The 20,913-nt window shown below is 45.0% G+C and overlaps 1 protein-coding gene across 4 annotated transcripts in view; it reads left to right on the top strand.

The window, feature by feature from the left end:
• Nucleotides 1–20,913, top strand: part of TNC (tenascin C) — a 93,953-nt gene that overhangs the window by 20,513 nt on the left and 52,527 nt on the right. For all 4 annotated transcript variants that reach the window (XM_029202827.1, XM_029202826.1, XM_029202824.1 and 1 more), the window contains exons 2-9: nucleotides 6,238–6,831; nucleotides 9,397–10,806; nucleotides 12,154–12,417; nucleotides 13,511–13,626; nucleotides 14,382–14,538; nucleotides 18,942–19,211; nucleotides 19,965–20,150; nucleotides 20,380–20,469. In XM_029202827.1, coding sequence (XP_029058660.1) covers nucleotides 6,375–6,831; nucleotides 9,397–10,806; nucleotides 12,154–12,417; nucleotides 13,511–13,626; nucleotides 14,382–14,538; nucleotides 18,942–19,211; nucleotides 19,965–20,150; nucleotides 20,380–20,469 — 2,950 coding nt within the window. In that variant the 5' untranslated portion in view covers nucleotides 6,238–6,374. The remainder of the gene's footprint in view (nucleotides 1–6,237; nucleotides 6,832–9,396; nucleotides 10,807–12,153; nucleotides 12,418–13,510; nucleotides 13,627–14,381; nucleotides 14,539–18,941; nucleotides 19,212–19,964; nucleotides 20,151–20,379; nucleotides 20,470–20,913) is intronic.

Raw genomic sequence — 20,913 nt, 5'->3', positions numbered from 1 at the left:
CCAAATCTGGAGATATCACCCTACACTGGCCACAGCTAATATCAAAGGAACTGAAACAAGAACTAATTTTTATCTTTCATCAGTGATGAAGGCCAAACATTTTTAAAATTTTTCTTTCATATTGGAGTATAGTTGGTTAACAATGTTGTGTTAATTTCAGGTGTACAGCAAAGTGAGTTAAACATATACATGTATCTGTTCTTTTTCAAATTCTTTTCCTGTTTAGGTTGTTACATAATATTGAGCAGAGTTCCCTGTGCTGTACGGTAGGTCCTTGTTGGAAGTCCTAACATTTTAACACCTCCCTCCATCAAAAAAAAAAAAAAAAAAAAGGCTTCAAGACCATTGTTTTATCTTTTCTTTTCTTCCTTTTTTTTATAAAGGGGAGGCAACATAAGTTTGCCAGGTATTTGCAGACCAAAGGACTAAATACAGAAGCCTATGTTTTCCCTAATCTTCTCCACAGATGACACTGAGCAATTAGGCACCTAGCCTTAGAAAGACACAGCAATGCTTCCTGGGCTCAGTACCAGCCCTTCACATTGACCATTCATGCTCTCCTCACTGGCTGTACCAGCTCCACGTGCTCTCTCCTTTCCACTCCCCTACACATCTTATACACCCCAGTAGAACCAGGACGTCAGTATTCCGTACGTGTTACCCCACTTTTGCCTACATCAGGCAGCTGCAGAGGGAAGCTGCTGTTATTACTGTCTCCTTCCTCATTCCCCTCCTCACCCACGCATTCCTTGCCTTTTCTCACACTATTGCCTCTTTCTAGACGCCTAATCTAGAAGGGTAGGTGGGTAAGGTGCAAATTCAATCCACCTACTCTGTTGTAACCAACCACTTTTTAGAATCCCACTCATCCTTCAGGCTCATCTCAGGTGCCATCTCTTTTGAGGTGTCTTTCTTCAGCCCCTCAAAAGAATGTAGCCACCCTCCACTTTGAACCTTAAAAGACCCAGGTTAGCCAATCTCTTTTGTTACCTATTACATCATTGTCATAGCCATGACGTAATTCCCTAATTCTCCCATGCCTTCTGGATGCAAACTTTCCTTTCTAATCTACTCTCTATTTGACCAGTGTCGTCATTATTGTTTCTATTATCATTAGCTACCATGTTAAGTACCTACTATGTGCCAGGCACTGTGCTAGTAGCTTAAGATACATCTCATTTTATCCCATCTTCTCATAACTTTATAAAATAAGCATATATATATAGCCATGCAGGAGATGAAGCAAGTGATACTCAGAGGGGGAAGTGAATGGCCACAGGTAGCAGCTACCAAGTGGAAGAGCTGGATTCTAACACAGGTCTATTTCTCTGCAAAGACCAGGCTCTTTCTCCCATACCTAGCCACTTCATCAGACTACCGAAGAAAATGGACTGAGTCCCCTCAAAAAGTCTGCAGCAAAGTAGTACAGAGTCAACAGAAGCAGCAGAGCCATGAGTTAATTTCGACAAACCTACCAGCTCCCAAGAGAAAGGTGAGGCAGGGCAGAACAAGATGTTAGGTATAGCCAGAGTGGCTCCTGGGCAACCTATCTTCGGTTTTATTTGAGAAGAATCTCATGGAGAACTTGGGGTTCTAAGGTATGCAGAGAGAAAAAGAAAAAAGATTTCATATCCCAAGTGTAGGATGGGGGAAAGGAGGATGACCTGGGGCAAGCTCCATATCCCTTCATATCTGAGGAGGACAACAGCCATAAAGACCACTCCTCACTTGTACCTGGATATGTTTGAACATGTAAGGTATGGAAGTTACAGTGCACATAAATATTTGCTTATGTTAACTAAAAAGATGTCATCTTCTCTAGTCTCCTGGCATCTGCAGGTGAGGTACTCACCAATTTTAATTAGATAGGAGACTTAGCAATATCCTACCTTTCTTTTTTAGACTCCCTTTAACCTCTCAGAGCCTCAGTTTCCTCATTTGTACCACGGGCTTAACATAACCAAGCAGACTTCCAAACTTGCACTGCTAAACAGAATTTCCTGCAATGATGGAAATGTTATTTATCCACACTGTCTGAATTATAGCCACTAGCCAAATTGCTATTAAGCATTTGAATTGTGAACAGTACAATTGAGGATGGAATTTTTAATTGTATTTAATTTTAATAACCACTTGTAGCTAGTGGCTACCGTACTGAATTTGAATAATGCAGCTCTGGACCAAAGAATTCAAAGTCTTCTTCCTCTTCTTAAACCTTCTCTCTCATGAAGAAATCTTTAAGGTAGTTTTTTTTTTTCTCCTCCAGATTAATTATGCTTGAAAAGGTAACAGGAATGAAGGCACCTAAAGAGTCACGAACACAATCACAGAGTTAATTTGGCTCCAAAAATTTCTTTTGATAAAAATAGAAAGTAGAGTCTGAGCCACACGTGTATTTTTCTGCACTTAGCATATATGCCAAGGCAGGTTACAGAGCAAGGCAACATGCATGGCCTGGATATAGCCACTTTGTTCTGGATGTGTGACCCCAACAATCTATGTATTGAGCCAATACAAAGGCTGTGTCTCTTCCTGCTGCCCTCCTTTCACCTTTGCAAACATTGACAAACAGATCCTTTAATCTCTCCATAAAAGATAGAAGATAGATAACTAGGTAGATAGAGTGTAGACAGACAGATAGATAGATAGATACAGGTATAGACGTAGACAGGGATATGGACATAGGTATAGGTAGAGATGTAGATAAAGATCAAGATGTAGATACAGATGTAGATGTAGAGATAGGGAAAGAGATAAATATAGAGATATCTCCCAGGACATATTTGCCTGGGGGCTCTGAGACAGAGATTCCTTCACTTCACTGCAGAACTCACCCTTGCTTAGAAAAACAGAACTGCATATGCCAAGGTAGGAGTTTCAAGAGTTGGGGGGAAGAAAATCCTGGAAAAAATACTAATTGAAGTCCATATTTTTACAACAAAAGCTCCCCTTTATTGAGCTCTTGCTGCTGCCAAAGACTGTACCATTCCCACCACACACATTATCTCACGCACTTTCCAAAGTAGTCCTACGAGGACACTCGTAGCATGTTTTATTGATGAAATGACTCTGGCCTGTGGTATAGATAGTTTGCCCAAGGGAGAGGAAGTGGTTGAACAATGACTCAAGACAGTTTGTCCACAAACCTGTGCTCTTCAGCACTCTTCTATTTACAATCCAGCGCCTTGGAGCTTGCCATATTCTCAAAGAAGCCCTTTCTATTGGATAATTCCAATTAGAAACATATTTCTTCTGTTGTGCTGAAATTTGCCTTCTTGTAGCCAACCCTCCTCTCCACCGCTAACATACACACATATTGGTGCTTGTTTTGTCCTTTGAGGCCACAAGGGACAAGCCAGCTCCTGCTTCCCCAGGATTTATAGGAATCATAGGAATCCTGTTCCTCTCAATCCTGGCTTTCTCAGCTACAGAATAAACATGTACAGGTCCACACTCCTTCCCCCTACAAGATATTTTCCAGACCTTCCATTAACTGGTCACTTCCTATAAAGATAAGAATCTGCTTGTGCTTTCTAAAGAATCTCTACAGAATAAGTTGCTCATTCTCCGATTTTAAAAGCCCTACTGTCCGAACATGATCCTTCATGTCTAACCTAAATATCACAAACTGTAATCTAAAGTAATTTTCCCTAGGTCTATCCTCAGAGGAGACATTAACCAGCCAGTTGTCTGCATAAGAATATTTTACATTCTTTTTTTTTTTTTAATTTTACATTCTTAAAGATTACTATTTGCTTTGTATGTTTGCTTCTCTGGTGTAAATATTTCCAGTTCTAGTAAATTTATCTTCACAAGGTTTACCCCCTCACCCATCAGTGATTCTGCAGCTCCTCTTTGATCTAGATCCAAGTTGCTGTTGGGTTTAGTACTGGCTTCAACGAAGAGGTCAAGCTTAAGCAAAAGGAGGCTATCGGCCTGGACTCATGCTAGGTTTTGTTCTTCAGAGCATAACGAAATAGCAGCTACTTTTTAATATGTGCCTGTTATGGGCTTGACACTATGTTGGGTGTTTTCTGTGCAGATCTTTAATTCATAATTCCCTCTGGAAGGATTCTGACCCCATTGTGAAAGTGAGGTCATGGTTTAGAGAAGATAAATATCAATAGCTTGCCCAAGTCACAGAGTTAGTGCGTGGCATTTGTACTCAGGTGTGTCTAATTCCAAAGTCTAGACATTTTCCACCACTCTGAAGGTATAATGGGTCTTTCCCAAAGCGAAAAAACATCCACCTGCCCTCAGACCACCATGAGCCAATATGGAAAATCCACAGCCCTCAAGAATCACATTTCTTTCCTCCAAACAACGCAGCATTTGGCTGTGCCAGTGCACATACAGAGTGACAAATCCTCACTCAACCCATACTCTGGTCATTATTTCCCTAGATTTGTTGCATTAAAGTCTCAACCAACAATTCTAACAGCCTTTTAGATGGAAATTTAAGTCATTTAACAACACACACAAAAGTGTTGGGTAAAAGTCCAAAAGCATTGCAAACTTGGCCCATGGCCCTTTCTCATAAAAAAAAAAAAAAAGAGCTAAGAATTGATGAGAAGAGGGTGAGAAAGAAGGACTTTGTGGAAGGCAAAGAGAGTTAAAACAATTGCAGTAGAATACGCAATCAATAAATATTTGTCTGGTAAACAACTAAGATAGGCTATGGTAGTTTGAAAGAAGAGAACTTGCCAAGTTCTCCTCTTCATAATAATTTTCATTCAGTGGGCTTGCCTACATCACAGATCCACAAACTCTTATTAGGAAACTAATTTGAATGATAAAGCATACAGATGGCCACCTTCTCACTGTGTCCTCATACGGCCTTTCTGCTGTGCACAAACAGACACAGAGTCAGAGATAGATCTGAGGTCTCTTCCTCTTCTTATAAGGACACCAACACTATCATCATTAGGGCCCCACCCTCATGACCTTCATTTAACCTTGATTACCTCCCTAAGAGTCCTATCTCCAAATATAGTCACACTGAGGGTTAGGACTTCAAGTATGAATTTGGGGGGGAGGGGAAGATATGATTCAGTGTATGACACTCAGTAAGAATAGAATAAGTACTTGTTGGGACTTCCCTGGTGGCGCAGTGGTTAAGAATCCTCCTGCCAATGCAGGGGACATGGGTTCGAGCCCTGGTCCGGGAAGATGCCACATGCTGCAGAGCAACTAAGCCCGAGTGCCACAACTACTGAGCCTGTGCTCTAGAGCCTGCAAGCCACAACTACTGAGCCTGCGTGCCTAGAGCCCATGCTCTGCAACAGGAGAAGCCACTGCAGTGAGAAGCCCGTGCACCACAAGGAAGAATAGCCCCTGCTCGCCACAACTAGAGAAAAGCCTGCGCGCAGCAACGAAGACCCAACGCAGCCAAAAATAAGTAATTAATTAAAAAAAAAAAAGAATAAGTACTTGTTGATTGCAGAAGACATCGAGGGCTCATGGACATCTTTCTGAGTCATCCCTTGCCCTGGGTCATAGTTTAGATAACTGGTTCAGGAACATTCTGGCAGGCTCTTCTAAAAACTTGACCTTTTAAGGTTTTAGAAATAAATCGAAAAGAAGAGGAATTGAGGTTCAAAGAGGTAGAATACTATTCCAACAGCCACATAACTAGTTAGATGTTCAGTTACAGTAAAAACTCAGTTTGCTTTCTAAAGTCTTTCATTTTCACCTCTGCCTCTCACAGCAGAGGAAAACCAGCAGATGGAGTTAATCTTAGATTGGAGGGTCAGTAATAAGAGGGAGGAGTTACTGGACATCTATGGGACTACGGCCTTCATATCACTCAGCGTGCTCATCCAGTAAATAGCGAAGGGCTTCACGACTATATGAATGATTTCTACTTATTGTTTTCACTTCCATCATTACTTTAACCTTGACATTACGATCCTCACTGTACAGAAGTGAAATAAGACAAATAAAAGTTATATAACTTACCCAAAGGCCCAGAACTAGAGCTGAGATCCAAACCCGCATCTGATCTGTCTTGTCCTTTCTGCTGTCTCCCTATATTTCCAAATACTGAATAGTGAGTGAAGTCATTCCTTCAAGATTGCAAAATTCTTTTAGAGACCATTTTATATCCACACTGCAGTGCACACTGCAGGAATAAAAGGAGACCTTCAAACACAGGAAATAAAAATGCACTTGGAATTGCAGGTATTCAATGATCAGTAGATACTAACGAGCTTATTGTTTTCCTTTGTTTACTTGTAGAAGAGAATTCCTTCAAGAAGATCAGGAACAACTGATTTGGATTCTACTCTCAGCTTCCAAATCCCCAATTTTGCCTAAGAGTGAGATACCCTAGGACCGTAGAACCTCGGGAACCTTCAGCCAAACCCACCTCCACCATGGGGGTCGTGACTCAGCTGTTGGCAGGCATCTTCCTAGCTCTGCTTGCCCTTCCTGCCGAAGGTGGCGTCCTCAAGAAAGTCATCCGGCACAAGCGACAGAGTGGGGTGAATGTCACCTTGCCAGAGGAGAACCAGCCGGTGGTATTTAATCACGTCTACAACATCAAGCTGCCTGTGGGGTCCCAGTGCTCGGTGGATCTGGAATCAGCCAGTGGGGAGAAAGACTTGGTCCCACTGTCAGAGCCCAAGGAGAGCTTCCAGGAGCACAAGGTAGATGGGGAAAACCAGATCGTCTTCACACACCGCATCAACATCCCCCGCCGGGCCTGTGGTTGTGCCGCTGCTCCTGACATCAAGGAGCTTCTGAGCAGACTGGAGGAGCTGGAGAACCTGGTGTCTTCCCTGCGGGAGCAGTGCACCTTGGGAGCAGGCTGCTGCTTCCAGCCTGCCGAAGGTAGGAGCTGGTGACCAGCCCAGCCCCTCACTGTACACGTGAGCAGGCCAGGATCCATCAGTTGTTTTCCAGAGTGGGCTCCCTGGGGAACTAGGCTCACAAGGTGTTCATTCAAAAGAGATTTTATGGACAAATGATTGTGCAGAACTTAATCATCTCCATTCTGCTCTTGGAGAGTCTTGGTGACAAATATTTCTCAGAGGAATTTTCAGGCCTCTGAGAATTCCTGCTTTGAAAAACCCTATTTTAGTTTAAGTACGAGTTTCTAAAACTTACTTGACAATGAAATCTACTCATTCTCTACCCTTAAAACCTATGAATTTATTTTGAAATCCCTAACCCAAAGATCATTCTCTGAAAAGTGGTGATGTAGCCCCATCACTTCGTTGTACAAATAGGGAAACTAAGGCCTAGAAGGAAGTTGGGATTCCTCAAGGTCCTGCCATAAGTGGCCAAGTTAGGACTTAAACTACAGTATTCCACACCCCAGTGTTCTTGCAAAGTTACAATGCTGCCTACGGTGATGCAAAATCTGTGGGAAATAGAAAAAATGTTCCAGTTTAACGGCAGCAACGATGATGATCGCCATATGAATTGAGCCCTTTTATGTACCAGGAATTGTAATTCACCATCTCATTTAATCCTTCCAACAACCCTTTGAGATAAGGTTTAATACCCCCTCTCTACAGATCTAAGAAATGAGACTCAAAAAAGTTAAACAGCTGGCGCAAGATGACTCAAAGAGTGATAAGAGATAGGAGCTTTGAAGGTGCCTGTGTGTCTCCACAGCTCATCCTATCCCAGTGATACCCTGTCTCCAGGTGCATCTTTTTTTAAGGAATTGTGTCGCTTTGGAATTTTGTCTTCATCTTCATCCCCTAAAGTTGATAGAGCTACAGGGGCTTCAACAGCTTCAAATCAGAGATGAAAATCTCTATTTCTGCTGCTCATAAAAAATACTAGAAAGTATCTTGGCAGATTATTTCAAGAGTAGCCCTAATTGTTGTAAGTGGAGAGTACTATAGGACATCCTTTAGGTTTCCAAGGCAAAAGCAACAACAACAAAAAAGTTTTCTTTATGCACAAATTACTTTATCTTCCACTTCTGTCAACTCCCTGGCAAAACGCAGGGGGGACTTACACAATAGGACTAATGCTAAAGAATGGGTTAAAAAAAAAAATGGTTAATGCAGTGCTGTCCATTAGAACTGTAATCTGAGCCATGTATGTAATTAACTTTTCCAATAGTCACATTAAGGAAAGAAAAAAGGAACAGGTAAAAATGATTTTAATCATCTATCCAATATAAGTAACTAATATTTCAGCTTGGAATCAATACAAAAATTGTTAATGGACATTTTACATTCTTTTCTTTTATGCTAAGTCTTTGAAATCCAGTGTGTATGTAGTTTCCATTTAGAGCACACTAGCCACAATTCAGTTGTTTAGAAGCCACGCGTGTCTGGTGGCTACCATACTAGACAACATAGGTTTAGATTCTCACTCTCCAAGCCAACTTTTTTCTTAAAATTGACTTCCCTCCTGTTGTCAGGAAGGAGATAAAGTGTATTAATTCAACTGTATTTAGATGCAGAGAAAATGGAGTGAGTTTTGTTTGTTTCTTCTCCTTGGCTCCATGGAGACCACACCAGCCACTGCTGCAAGTTAAGCCAAGACATTACAGAGACTTCAAACAGCCAGAGTCACAGCAGCCCTGACCACATTCCTCGTATTCACCCACCACCGCAGCTTTCAGGATAGAGAGGAAAAAAGATGGAGGCACATGAGCTTTGTGAGGGCTGAGCCCAATGCAAAGCTGTCCTAACAGAATTAGAAAGCCACTCCTTAGCTGCCTCATTTCAGTTACAAAAAAGTTAGAAGGTTTTGGTCACATAAACACATAACAACTTGAGTCGACCCAAAGCACTCTGCAAAAGGAAATCACAGTAAGCACAACAGCAGGTCCTTAATGTCCTCGTTTAACCTGATTTACCCAGGGAAGTGGGCCATTGGTCCCACCTGACCGACGAAGAAACAGCTCCAGAGCGTCTAAAATTTTTTGCAAATGCATCACAGCTATTGAGTGGAGGCATCAGAACTGAGTTCAGTTCAACAGTTATTTCTTGGTGAAACACTTATTCTCCTGTATGTCTGACCTTGGCTAGGTACGGAAAAAGTAACAACACAGGCCAGCACAATGCATTGCACAGGCAGTGATTCGTAACCTTTGGGTCACAGGAATACTTGAAAATTTGATGAAAACTATGGGAGTTCTCCCCAGGGATGGAAATACACACACACACACACACACACACACACACACACACACAGAATCTACCTATGAACCTACAATTTCAGATAGTGCAGGTTAAGAATTCCCACCTAGTACCATTAGATGAGGCCCCAACTGATTTCACACAATAAGCAAGTGGTTTTCAAGCCAGATGGGGCCTGAGGGTGCAACCCTGCTCTGGCTGAATTTGAATTTGGGTTTTGTGGCTACAAACCAAGAAACTGGGCTGCTGGTGCTCAGTGGAGAGCCTCTGTTCTCTTCCCTCCCTGCAGGCCACCTGGACACCAAACCCTTCTGCAGCGGCCGGGGCAACTTCAGCACTGAAGGCTGTGGCTGTATGTGTGAGCCGGGCTGGAAAGGCCCCAACTGCTCTGAGCCTGAATGTCCAGGCAACTGTCACCTGCGAGGCCAGTGCCTGGACGGGCAGTGCGTGTGTGACAAGGGCTTCACGGGGGAGGACTGCGGCCAGCTGGCCTGTCCCAGCGACTGCAATGACCAGGGCAAGTGCATGAACGGGACCTGCGTCTGCTTCGAAGGCTATTCGGGGGTGGACTGCAGCCAGGAGCCCTGCCCGGTGCCCTGTAGCGAGGAGCACGGCCGCTGCGTGGACGGCCGCTGTGTGTGCCAGGACGGCTTCGCCGGCGAGGACTGCAACGAGCCCCTGTGTCTGCACAACTGCCACGGCCGCGGGAGCTGCGTGGAGAACGAGTGCGTGTGCGATGAGGGCTTCACGGGCGACGACTGCGGCGAGCTCGTCTGCCCCAACGACTGCTTCGACCGCGGCCGCTGCGTCAACGGCACCTGCTACTGCGACGAGGGCTTCACGGGTGAGGACTGCGGCCAGCTCGCCTGCCCCCACGCCTGCCACGGCCGCGGCCGCTGCGACGAGGGCCAGTGCGTGTGCGACGAGGGCTTCGCGGGTGCGGACTGCAGCGAGAAGCGCTGTCCCTCTGACTGCCACGACCGCGGCCGCTGCCTGGATGGGCACTGCGAGTGCGACGACGGCTTCACGGGCGCGGACTGCGGCGAGCTCCGGTGTCCCCGCGACTGCAGCGGCCACGGCCGCTGCGTCAACGGGCAGTGCGTGTGCGACGAGGGTCACACTGGGGAGGACTGCGGGCAGCTGCGGTGCCCCAACGACTGTCACGGCCGCGGGCGCTGCGTGCAGGGGCGGTGCGAGTGCGAACTCGGCTTCCAGGGCTATGACTGTGGCGAGATGAGCTGCCCCCATGACTGTCACCAGCACGGCCGCTGCCTGAATGGCATGTGTATCTGTGACGATGCCTACATGGGTGAGGACTGCCGGGAGCTGCGCTGCCCTCGGGACTGCAGCCAGCGGGGCCGCTGCGTGGACGGGCGGTGTGTGTGCGAGGACGGCTTCGCTGGCCCCGACTGCGCAGACCTCTCCTGTCCTGGCGACTGCCACGGCCGGGGCCGCTGCGTGGACGGCCAGTGCGTGTGCCACGAGGGCTTCACGGGCAAGGACTGTGGGCAGCGCAGGTGTCCCGACGACTGCCACGGCCGGGGCCGCTGCGTGGACGGCCAGTGCGTGTGCCACGAGGGCTTCACTGGGTTGGACTGCGGGCAGCGCTCCTGCCCCAACGACTGCAACAACTGGGGGCAGTGCGTCTCCGGCCGCTGCATCTGCAATGAGGGCTACACCGGAGAAGACTGCTCCCAAGGTGAGTACCAGTGCTCCAGCGAACTAGCGTGATGACAGCCACCATCAAGTTGGCGTGTGCTGGAGAACTCCGTGTTATACCAAACACACACACACACACACACACACACACACACACACACACACACACTGACTCTTTGACTTACCTGTTACAGAGCTACCTATTTGAGGGCTCAGAGGCTCAGACAGGTTATGGAATTGTCCCAAGGACACACAGCTTATATATCACAGAGCTGGTACCTGAATCTGGGTAACTCATCCACACTGAGAGCTGGTACCTGAATCTGGGTAACTCATCCACGCTGAGTTTAACACCCAGTGCCCACGAAGAGGGCAGATGAAACGCTCACCTCCCTTTTGCTAAACATCAACCTTCTTTCCTACTCTGTATTGACATGGAACCAATAATGAACTAAATCCCTCATTTGGATGGAAGTAAAAACTCGGCTAAATTGAATGGACAGTGAGATTACATAAAACAAACAGTTTTAAATGCACATTCAGCTAAAGATGAAGTGCTGATCACCTATGAAGCAGGCCTGTCTCTTAAATCACCTTTTTGTTGCTGTCTTTTATCCCAAGGACTGTGAGTGCCTTAAAGGAGCATTATCCCAGCAGTTAGCACAGGGCATATATTCAGTAAGCAAACACTGGTTGAGTGAAAACACAGCAAAGACCGATAATGCTCATGTTTAATGAGGGTCTTCTTTGTACTTCCCTCATCCACCCTTATATACCTGTCGTAATGGAGACTTTCTGCCTTGATTAAAGCCACTGGCACATAAAAACAAACACACGGCTCTGTGTTTGACATGGCAAAGCCAGGGAAGCCTGGTTGGAAGGAAGACCAGGCTGGCCGGGAGGAGAGGTACGTTCCAAATTTGATGAGTAAGCAAAGTTGAGCAAGTCCCTCTGCCTCACTCACTTCTCAGAAAAGGAAAGAGTTGGACCAGATGAGCCTAAAATACCCTTCCAGTGCTAAGAATGTATGCCGTGAAGTTCAGAGCAGAAAGCCAAGCCCAGGCTGTACTTTCCCATGCAGATGGCCTGAATGTGAACTAAGGTCCAGGGAGTGGAGAAGTCGGAGGGGCCAGTTCACAAAGAGCCCTGAAGGCCACGCTGCAGACCTGGAACTTTAGCCTGAAGGCAAGGGATGGCCACCAAAGGTTTTGAAGATGGGTCACAGCAGGAGGGTTCTTGATGAGTCTGCATTTTAGAAAGTGGAAGCTGGATTTCAGGGCTCCGTGACTGGGGGAAGAGACAGGTCCAGGGAAACAAACCAAGAGGGAATTCACTGAGTGCGTTGTGACACCATCTGACCCAAACTGTCCTTCCTTATTCTTGCCAGTGTCCCCTCCCAAAGACCTCATCGTGACAGAAGTGACAGAAGAGACCATAAACCTGGCCTGGGAAAATGAGATGCGGGTCACAGAGTACCTCATCGTGTACACGCCCACCCACGAAGACGGCCTAGAAATGCAGTTCCGCGTCCCTGGAAACCAGACGTCCACCACCATCCAGGAGTTGGAGCCTGGCGTGGAGTACCTTATCCGCGTGTTTGCCGTCCTGGAGAACAAGAAGAGCATTCCTGTCAGCGCCAGGGTGGCCACTTGTGAGTGAGCAGAACACCTCTCGGCAGCCTCAACGGCCCTCCTCCTGTCCAGTACAGAGCCCCCCCATAAGTTACTGCCTCACCTTTGCCCCTGTAGCTCTATGGCTGTCTTTATGCGGTTACACTAGTTAAAACTCTGGAATCCAGTTAAGCCCAATGAATTTTTAAAAAATTTTATTGACGTATAGTTGATTTATAATGTTGTGTTAATTTCTGCTGTACAGCAAAGTGATTCAGTTATACATATATATGTATTCTTTTTCCTATAACCCATTGATTATTTGTTAAAGAAAGTCCTCACATACTAACTCATTTAACTCACAATAACCCTATGAGACAGGAGCTACTGTTAACCCATTTTACAGATGAGGAAACTGAGACTCTGAATGGTTAAGCATCTCATCCCATATCACACAGTTAATAAGTGGTAGAGATAGGATTTGAACCCTCACAGTCTTAAGTACTCTATTCTACTACTACCTTTCTATGGAGCTCACTGTCTATATATTTAAAAAATACAAAAGTGGAAACATCAAGGTTCAAGTTATTCTTCCTTTAAGAGTCCAACATCAGAATAATTACCTCCACTCCTAAAAAGCAAGCTGTGGCTAGAAATTGGTTCTTTTTTGCTTAGTAATAGTAACATTGGCTGCTTTTATTAAACTTGTACTTCAGGCCAGGGACCATGGCCAGCAGTCACTGTGGGACTCAGCAGTCTCAAAACATTCCCAAGGGGTAGGCATACTTAGCTCCTTCTCTTGGATGAAGAAACTGAGGTTCAGGGCATTTTGTTAACTCAACCAAGCACACAAAAGTCGTGATGATGAAGCTGAGATTCTAGCCCATCTGTATGATTTCAAAGTCTATTGTCATATTAGGTTTAAGCATACGAAATTGCCAGTATTCAATCATATGGTTGGTCCTTATATTGACATTAATTTCCATGATGCCTCATAGTAGACGGCATCCCAGGAGAACCCTTAAATAGACTCCAGCTCTGACAGACAGCCCTGTGGGGTTTAGCGGAATCATGTCTGTCCGCTCCATCACACATGTAGTCATCTCTACCTCCTCTCTGTGCTCTTCCTGACAGACCTGCCTACACCTGAAGGTCTAAAATTCAAGTCCATCAAGGAGACATCTGTGGAAGTGGAGTGGGATCCTGTGGACATCCCTTTTGAAACGTGGGAGGTCATCTTCCGGAATATGGTAAGGAGCACAGAGGAGTGGGCGCCTTCGACCACGAGAATCTGAAAGAGGCTCACAGGGCTCTGTAGACTTTTCTATCAACTCACTTCCTTGGCTTTTGGTGGCGGACAAGGCTCTAAGTAGCCCCTGTGCATCTGCATCTATTTTTAAGTGACTTAAGAAGTCAATAAGCACAGCACTTAGGGCTGAGAGCCTAAGTAAGTAGATGGCAAGTCATCTCTATGTTCCGAGTACCCATTACAGTCTTACAAATCTCCACTCAGAGGCAAAGAAGTTAAGAAATGGTCTCTGTCTCAGAATGCGTCCAGGCATATCTGAGATTGAGTATCCTTTCTCTCTGTGCCTAAAAGCACATGTGAGGCAGGAAAGTGGTCCCTGAGTTCAAAGTCAGGCTCTGCCTCTTACTAGCTATGTGGAAGATGGGGCAATGACCTGACTTCTGGGATGCTGGCTTCCTCGTCTATGAAAAGAAGGATTGATTTGGTGGCTCCAGAGTTCCTTTGGTTCTCATGCCTGTCATTTGACTTGAGTGTCAAAGTGGTGAGTAGAGAGGTCTGTGAGAGGGAGAAACCAACTTGAGAGATGTATTCATGTCTCTATAGCCTCAGCACTTGCCATGCTGATCAGATGCTTAGTAAGTGCCTGGTGACAGATGAAAGAATGAAAGAGGAAGGCATGAACACAAAATGAATGAATCACATAAATGAAGGAGCTGGTACCTCCTTAGGTCTTACAAAGGTGCCTCTATATTTCAGAATAAAGAAGATGAGGAAGAGATCACCAAAAGCCTGCGGAGGCCGGAGACCACGTACCGGCAAACTGGCCTGGCTCCCGGGCAAGAGTATGAGATATCTCTGCACATCGTGAAAAACAATACCCGGGGCCCAAGCCTGAAGAGGGTGACAACAACCCGTGAGTATCACCTTTAATACCACTGACACAAGGATAAAGCTGATTGTACTGCAAAGCATCTCTGGTTGATAATGTGCCCTCTTACAGAGCATCTGTATCAATTAGCTTTTTTTTTTTTTACAAATTTATTTATTTTATTTATATTTATTTTTGGCCGCGTTGGGTCTTTGCTGCTGAGTGCGGGCTTTCTGAAGTTGTGGCGAGCGGGGGCCACTCCTCGTTGTGGCACGGGGGCCCCTCATCGCGGTGGCCTCTCTTGTTGAGGAGCACGGGCTCTAGGCATGCAGGCTTCAGTAGTTGTGGCTCACGGGCTTGATAGTTGTGGCTCACGGGCCCTAGAGCATAGGCTCAGTAGTTGTGGCGCATGGGCTTAGTTGCTCCGCGGCATGCGGGATCCTTCTGGACCAGGGCTCGAACTCGCGTCCCCTGCATTGACAGGCAGATTCCCAACCACTGTGCCACCAGGGAAGCCCTCAATTAGCTTTTGCTACATAAAAAACAAGCTCCAAACTTTGTGGCTTGAAATGATACTTTTGCACATTGGTGATTTGGGGTTGGACAGTTTTTCTGTTCTTGACTGGACTCACTTATGCATCTGTATGGGCTGGGGGCTGGTTGGCCCAGGATGGCCTCAGCCAGGACGGTGCCCTTCTGCCTCACATGGTCCCTCAGCCTCCGGTGGGCTAGCCTGGGCCTGATCTCACGGCGGCTGAGCAGGCTCACAAAAGACACTGGGTCACTTCCATCAAAGCAAATCTCAAGGCCAGTCCAGATTGAAGGGGTGGGGGAAAAGATCCATCTCTTTATGTGAGAAGCTTCAAAGTGACACTGCAAAGGGGCACTGATACAGGAAAACAAATAAGTGAGACTCTAGCAAATAATCTACCATACTATCTGATTTACTATTAGTACCCAGTCCTATGGAAAAGGTAGGGACGATATTAATGCTATTATTTTTCAAGAGTCAAAACTGAGGCTTAAAGAAGCTGAATCAGTTTAACTAACACCACATGGTTAATACTATCAGGGCCAGAATTTTAAGCCTGGGTTTACTTTTATGACTTTAACCCCATTACCCGTAACGTTGACTAGGCTCTGGGTTATGTAGAGTGTTGATTCCATATCTTCAACAGGAACTTAAATAAAATGTGACTCAGTGCTAAAGAGATCAGAACTTCTTGGGTGTAGAGTAAGATTTGGCACTGCTAGATCATTTGGTGGGGGGAATAAAAATCCTGAATTTGGAGTTGTTCTATCAAGAAGCAAATTTTTATAAATAAATAAGCAAATAAAATTGTTTTGCACTGACATTTGGGAAAATCTCTTTATCTTCTTCAAGATAGCATACGTGCCAACTATTTAAGGTACTGACTCTTCTTGGCAGGGGGTGATTGGAAAATTTAAATCTGTTTACTAATGACAAGAAAGAACATCTTGCATTTAAATATTTGCACATTTTGTTTAACTCAGATCCAATTCATAAGATTGTCTTTTTTATAAGCAAGTGTTTTCCATCATCCTGACAACATCGCACTGTGGTAGGTAGAAGGCGGGTACCAACAAGAAAAAGTCATTAGATCACCAGAAAGCCATAGAAAAGATTAAGCAAATGTTTATTTGCTATAGAGACGGCCCATTGAAAATACAAAAGACATTTCTTTCATCTGCCCTTTTCTTTTTAATCTAAATTTAGCGATTGGCTGCTTTATTTTCTTCTTCTTGAAGGACAAACATCCCAACATTTGAAGTTTCATAATCACATAAATAAAAACACTGAGAGGCAGATACTTACCTGTTTATTTTGCTGATACCTGATCTTTTTCCAGATTTAAAGGATCTTAAAAATTTCATATTTAGCTCCTTCCCTCTCAGCTCTATATAGAGATTGTATGACAACCATTTCTGATATGTAAATATTTTTGAGAGCCATCATTTAAAGGAGAAAGAGCCTGGGCTTTGGATCCAAACAGTCCTGAGCTTGAATTTCAGCTTCACCAATAACCATCACCTTGGGTAGATCCACTTCTTTAAGCCTTAGACCCACCATCTGGAAACCGGGTTCATATATCTTCCTACGGCATAGTCATGAGAGTTAAGGCTTAAACGACAAAGCACTGTGCTTGGCACATAGTGAGCACAAGACAATGTTAATCTCCTGTGTTGAAGGGTTCTGAACCTAGGGCGAGATCGGTGTCCTTGACTGTATCTCAACTTCTTTAATAAAAGGGCTGTTAAGAAAGGTAGTAGGTATGGTTCAGGTGTTTCCTAGCACCTTGAAGATCATAGGATGGGAGGCTTCACTGCTGAATTGCAGTATTATTTTCATTGTGGATTTCACGGCTTCAACCTCTGTGAGCTGAGACTAATGTATCAACTCACAGAGTTCAAAAACTAGACTCTGCAGGTTTCTCACAATCAGCTGTGAATTATTCCTCCTCCTCATTCCCTTTATAAAACCAAGTTCCTTACATTTGATATTGTTTCCTCAACCAGTGCTGAAATCACAACTTAACTATTTAAAAAAAAGAAGAAACATTGACTGAATGCTTTAATATCTTAATTTTCAGCCTGGTATGTTTTACTATATAATGTTTTAATGCATTAAAATTATCTAATTAGAAAAAAAAGAGTAAAGATAAATGGCAAAGCCTGATGCTATACTCGGGATTCAAAAAGGTCAAAGACCGGGGCTTCCCTGGTGGCGCAGTGGTTGAGAATCTGCCTGCAATGCAGGGGACATGGGTTCAAGCCCCGGTCTGGGAAGATCCCACATGCCGCGGAGCAACTAGGCCCGTGAGCCACAACTACTGAGCCTGCGCGACTGGAGCCTGTGCTCCGCAACAAGAGAGGCCGCGACAGTGAGAGGCCCGTGCACCGCGATTAAGAGTGGCCCCCGCTTGCCACAACTAGAGAAAGCCCTCGCACAGAAACGAAGACCCAACACAGCCAAAAATAAATAAATAAATATTAAAGGCAAAGAAGAAAGGGGAAATTGTAGATAGAGTAAGGATCTAGTTTAAAAAAAAAAAAAAGGTCGAAGACCGACTCTCTGAATGACCCTATCTAGATTGTATAATACGGTTTGAATAAACTGTGAGAAATTTGTTACAGAATAGTGAGAAAAGCACAATACTAGTAAGCTCTTATTTTTGATTGTGGTAAGAACACTTAACCGGAGATCTACCCTCTTAACATGTTTTTGATTGTGGTAAGAACTCTTAACCGGAGATCTACCCTCTTAACATGTTTTTGATTGTGGTAAGAACTCTTAACCGAAGACCTACCCTCTTAACATGTTTTTGATTGTGGTAAGAACACTTAACCGGAGATCTACCCTCTTAACATGTTTTTGATTGTGGTAAGAACACTTAACCGGAGATCTACCCTCTTAACATGTTTTTGATTGTGGTAAGAACTCTTAACCGGAGACCTACCCTCTTAACATGTTTTTGATTGTGGTAAGAACCCTTAACCGGAGATCTACCCTCTTAACATGTTTTCACGTGCACAATAGAGTAATGTCAACCAGAGGCATAATGCTGCACAGCAGACCTCTAGAACTTAATCATCTTGCAAACTGAAACTTTATACCCCTAGGGGAAGAAGTATGTGTTTATCTGTTTGCAACAGGGTCAGACAATGGTTCTTGTTAGAAAGGGACATATGAGTGGGATTTTGAAGGATGAATAGGAGATTTTTAGAGGGAGAGGAGCAATCTCAGGAAGAAGAAACAGAGGAACAGCAAGTGTAGAGGCCGGGGGTGAGAAACAACACGGGGTGCTCTCGGAGGAGAAGTATGCTGTCAGAGCAGGAAGCCCAGAGTGGGTGGGGCAGGAGGTGCACAGCAGGGCAGGAGGAAGGGCCAAGATGCGGCCTCAGAGACACGCAAGGCTTGAGATAGCTGTGACTTTCTTGCTTGAATTATTTTCATCAAAACTAACTTTCCATGCATTGTCAAGACAGTCATTGCCTCACTTTTCTGTTTCATTATTTGGATAGAGAAGTTACCAATTGCCTAATTAAAAAACCATAGAGGCTAAGTCAGTGTTTTTCAAGTGAAGCAAGCGTGTTTCTCCAACCCATGATGATGATGATGGTAATAATACTATAGTCACAACCATTTATCATATAACCACTACATTGCAGGCTATGTGCTAGATGCTCCACATGCATTATTTCCTTTAATGTTTGAAAAAACAGAAACCCTACAAGATAATTGTCATCATCCCTACTTACAGCATAGCAAACAGGAAATTGAGGTTCCGAAAGACAAAATAAGGTCAGTTGGCCAGTATGCACCTGAACGTACGCTCACGGATCTGGAAGGCTACAAGCCCTCTTTCTGCTCAGCCCTTGGCACTGGCCCTGACCTCTGAAACCCCTCTGTCCTCTGCCTATCACAGGCTTGGACGCCCCCAGCCAGATCGAAGTGAAAGACGTTACGGACACCACTGCTCTGATCACCTGGTCCAAGCCCCTGGCCGAGATCGACAGCATTGAGCTCACATACGGGATCAAAGATGTGCCAGGCGACCGAACCAGCATCGACCTCACACACGAGGAGAACCAGTACTCCATTGGGAACCTGAAGCCAGACACTGAGTACGAGGTTTCCCTCATCTCCCACAGGGCCGACATGTCTAGCAGCCCCGCGAGAGAGACCTTCACAACAGGTAACGGGCCTCCCCCTGCTAACAGCCCCAGGAGAGGAAAGATTGCCAGACTCCCATCCCCACTGCATGTCGGGGTGTCTTCCAGGCTCCTTTTACAGTGGAAACAATGGAAAGGGGATTTTCATTCCTTTAAGTTTTATTTTAAAATACTGTAGCAATTGATTGATTAATATTACCCCAAATAACCTTCTAAGGCAAAAGAAAATTTTTGCCTACATAGAAGATTCTGGTCTGAGATTCTCAGACATTTTGGTTAAAACAAAATTTAAATAAATATTTTAATAATAAAATGCAGTATATGGAAAACATAAATGACAAAGATGCCTTCTAACCTCTTAGCCTACAGCACTATCTTAAAAGTACCAAAGTGTCAATCATTCATTCACTAAATAGTTCTTCAGAGCTCGGTAAGCTCCGTATGAGTTATTAAAAATCCAGTGATGAATACAACAAACCTATTCTTACAGTCACAGAGCTTATTTGCAAGTTTCTGTACAGTTTTTATTAAGCACGAAATCGGTGGAAAACGTGAATAATTGAGGTAACATGTGCTTTAATAATGAGGAAAGTGTCAAGTATGTAGTATTTGTTTAGATGTGTGCATTAGCTATTGAACCAGAGAAGTGTGTGGGCAATTCTGTCATTTCTCTCCAATGGCAGGCACCTTTCATGTCTCACCTTGAACTGTCAAGGACTCCCTCTCTCCTGGTGCCTGGTGTTCTCGATACCAATGCCCCTTCCTCTCCCAAACAGGCCTGGATGCGCCCAGAAATCTCCGCCGCATCTCCCAGACAGACAACAGCATCACCCTGGAGTGGAGGAACGTCAAGGCGGCCACCGACAGTTACAGAATTAAGTACGCACCCATCTCCGGAGGTGACCATGCCGAGGTAGAAGTCCCCAGGAGGCAACAAACCACAACCAAAACTACACTCACAGGTGAGGTCCGCATCCCTGACCCAACTGGCCCTGGGTTGCAACCCTCCAGAGAGTGAATAAAAACAGCTCCCAGCTACCCATCCCACTTGGGCATCAGTGAGTCAGGCTGTGAAACAGTCCAGACATTGAGACATCGTAGCCTTCAGGGACTAGTTCAGGGCCATTTTTATGGCCTTCTGAAAGTCTGTCCAGTTTTGGGCTGAATCTCAACCTGCATGTTCTCTCTTAGGTCTGAGGCCAGGAACCGAATATGGTATTGGAGTGTCTGCCGTGAAGGGGGACAAGGAGAGTGACCCAGCCACCATCAATGCGGCCACAGGTGAGGTCCGCCTGGATTCCCACCTCCACGGGACTACCATCAGCAGACACAACAGGGCCCAGGAGGCAGGAAACCTACTTAAAAAGAAACAGTAGATGCCCAGAGGGAGGTGGGGCTTCTAGGATCATGCAGCCCAGATGTCCACATTCCAAAGTAGCATAAGCACTCCCCACGTGAATGATCCTAACGCTACTCTCTACGCAGGAAGGGGGACGGGATATTTTCCAAAAAATTGGAACCAGACTTTATAAGAGATCTACAAACTTTTGAAAGTTGGCAACTGATTCAATTTTTTATAAACCACTGACTAATCAAAACACATCTGGGGGCTTTTCTCTTAGCAAACACTTAACTTGTATTGCATACCCTCATCACATAAATTATAAGTGGCAGGAGCGTAGTTTAAGGCAATCTTTGCTCTTACGTATTGCATCCTGCAGCTCC

Source organism: Monodon monoceros, unplaced genomic scaffold (genome assembly GCF_005190385.1).
Source record: "Monodon monoceros isolate NGI ecotype Baffin Bay Population unplaced genomic scaffold, NGI_Narwhal_1 Super_Scaffold_5, whole genome shotgun sequence".
NCBI lineage: Eukaryota > Metazoa > Chordata > Mammalia > Artiodactyla > Monodontidae > Monodon > Monodon monoceros.
The sequence above is the reverse complement of the archived record's forward strand: the minus strand, read 5'-3'. Positions and strand labels throughout refer to the sequence as shown.